Source organism: Sinocyclocheilus anshuiensis, unplaced genomic scaffold (assembly GCF_001515605.1).
Source record: "Sinocyclocheilus anshuiensis isolate Anshui unplaced genomic scaffold, SAMN03320099.WGS_v1.1 scaffold305, whole genome shotgun sequence".
Classification (NCBI taxonomy): domain Eukaryota; kingdom Metazoa; phylum Chordata; class Actinopteri; order Cypriniformes; family Cyprinidae; genus Sinocyclocheilus; species Sinocyclocheilus anshuiensis.
The window spans coordinates 853,485-855,164 of record NW_015540850.1 but is presented as its reverse complement, the minus strand read 5'-3'; the positions used below and the strand labels follow the sequence as shown (position 1 = coordinate 855,164).

Here is a 1,680-nt window from a genome sequence, read left to right as displayed (position 1 = left end):
TCACATTACTATGAAAGCTACAATGGAGTAATGACTTTAGATTGAACTTCGGTCTGTTTTACGAGACGTCAAATACAGTGCACAACTACTTTTATGGTGCCATTTTAAAATATTTGACAGCTCCTGTTGCCAGTCACTCATGTCCTTTTGTGTTCGACAGAAGAAATAAAATCATACAGGTTTGGAATGACATGGAATAAAATCCAGATGAGCACCACTCCTCTCAACTCAAAACACACCAATACTCAGAAATACTGTATAAATTAGGTTAATGTCTTACAAAGAGCAAACCAACGTCAAAACAGTCAAGAAATACCGCATAAGCTAACCAATCCCAAGCATTTCCTGGCTGTTTCGATTTGATCCCGCGTTTTGAAATGAAATACAATATTTACATGTAGTACCAACCCACCCGCTCAATTAATGCTTATGTAAAAATACATAAACAGTTAACTAGTGTTTTCTACATTGAAGGTATGAAAGAACTTTCCTCATGTTGGATCCACTAAAATGAGATGTAACATTAACAGATAAAGAGATGGAAAAGTGAAATTGTTATAGTCCTTGTGAGGTCCAGCAGAGCCCCTCATATCATAATGGGGGTAGACTGAGCCAGACGAGAAGGGGGAAAGGTGAAAGGCCGTCGGATATCAAAGATAAGGAGGCTTAGGTGAAAGGCTGGCGGAAAGGAGGGGATTATTTGGTTAGAAATGGCCGTGACCCTCCTGTTGACCTCGATGACCTCCTGAACCGTGCCTCTTGTGCTTTCTGCGCTCGTGGTGGGACTTGTGGTGGTGGCGTCTGTAGCGGTGAGATCTCCTTGCTGAGGATACAAAAAAAATTAAAATAAAGAGTCTGGCCATTTGGTTCTTGAGATTGACATTTAGAGAATAAAGTTGGGATACTCACACTTCGTACAGATGATCTTGGGCCGGTCCCATTTGCCGTTGGCGCGACACTTGATGGTGGGAATGTGGCGCTGGAGGAAACCGTCACTGCACTGGTAACGCACCACAGAGTGTATGTCATAATGCGAACGCTTCCGACCAATCAGGAAAGCGTTGTCCACGGTGGGCGGAGCTCCACATAGTACTGCAAGAAAGACAATGTAGGATTACGAAAATGTAAATCAACATCAAATGAATCAACATTCTTTCTTAATACATGTTCCTGGAAATAATGCACTGTTATTGAAATCCTGTCAGATTTTTCAATGTTGTAGCTGATAACCGATAACCAATGGCTATATTATTTTGTCTAAATTAAATAAAAATAAAACACATAAAAACTAAAATCAATAGTTTTAAATGGTACAAAGTGAATTTAGGCATCACAACATTCTGAAAATAGATACTCATTTTGAAATTTGCTGAAGATTACATTTAACAGTCTAATGAAATTTAATTTAAACAGTGTTTTTAAAGCTTAACATTTAATGAGGGTTAGATGATGGGAAAGCTAAAAATTATATATTAGGGCTGTCAATCGATATTTAAAAAAAAATCTAATTAATCACATCCTTTTTCTGTGATTAATCGCGATTAATCGCACACTTCATGAAATTAAGCATAGACCATTTATCTTGTTTCAAATGTTTATTTTGTCATAATTTGCTATATCCAGCAAAGTAAACCAAAAGATTGAAGGGTGATTCTCAAAAATCTATATTTTCTGCAAGCT

The 1,680-nt window shown here is 37.6% G+C and overlaps 1 protein-coding gene across 1 annotated transcript in view; it reads right to left on the bottom strand.

Annotated features, from left to right (window-relative positions):
• Positions 1-219: 219 nt before the first annotated feature.
• The window catches only part of LOC107687726 (neurocan core protein-like), a 166,937-nt gene continuing 165,476 nt past the window's right edge, over positions 220-1,680 (bottom strand). The window contains exons 14-15 of the mRNA XM_016485176.1: positions 910-1,092; positions 220-823 (exon numbers count right to left, since the gene is read on the bottom strand). Of these exons, the coding sequence (XP_016340662.1) occupies positions 705-823; positions 910-1,092 (302 nt within the window). The 3' untranslated portion in view covers positions 220-704. The remainder of the gene's footprint in view (positions 824-909; positions 1,093-1,680) is intronic.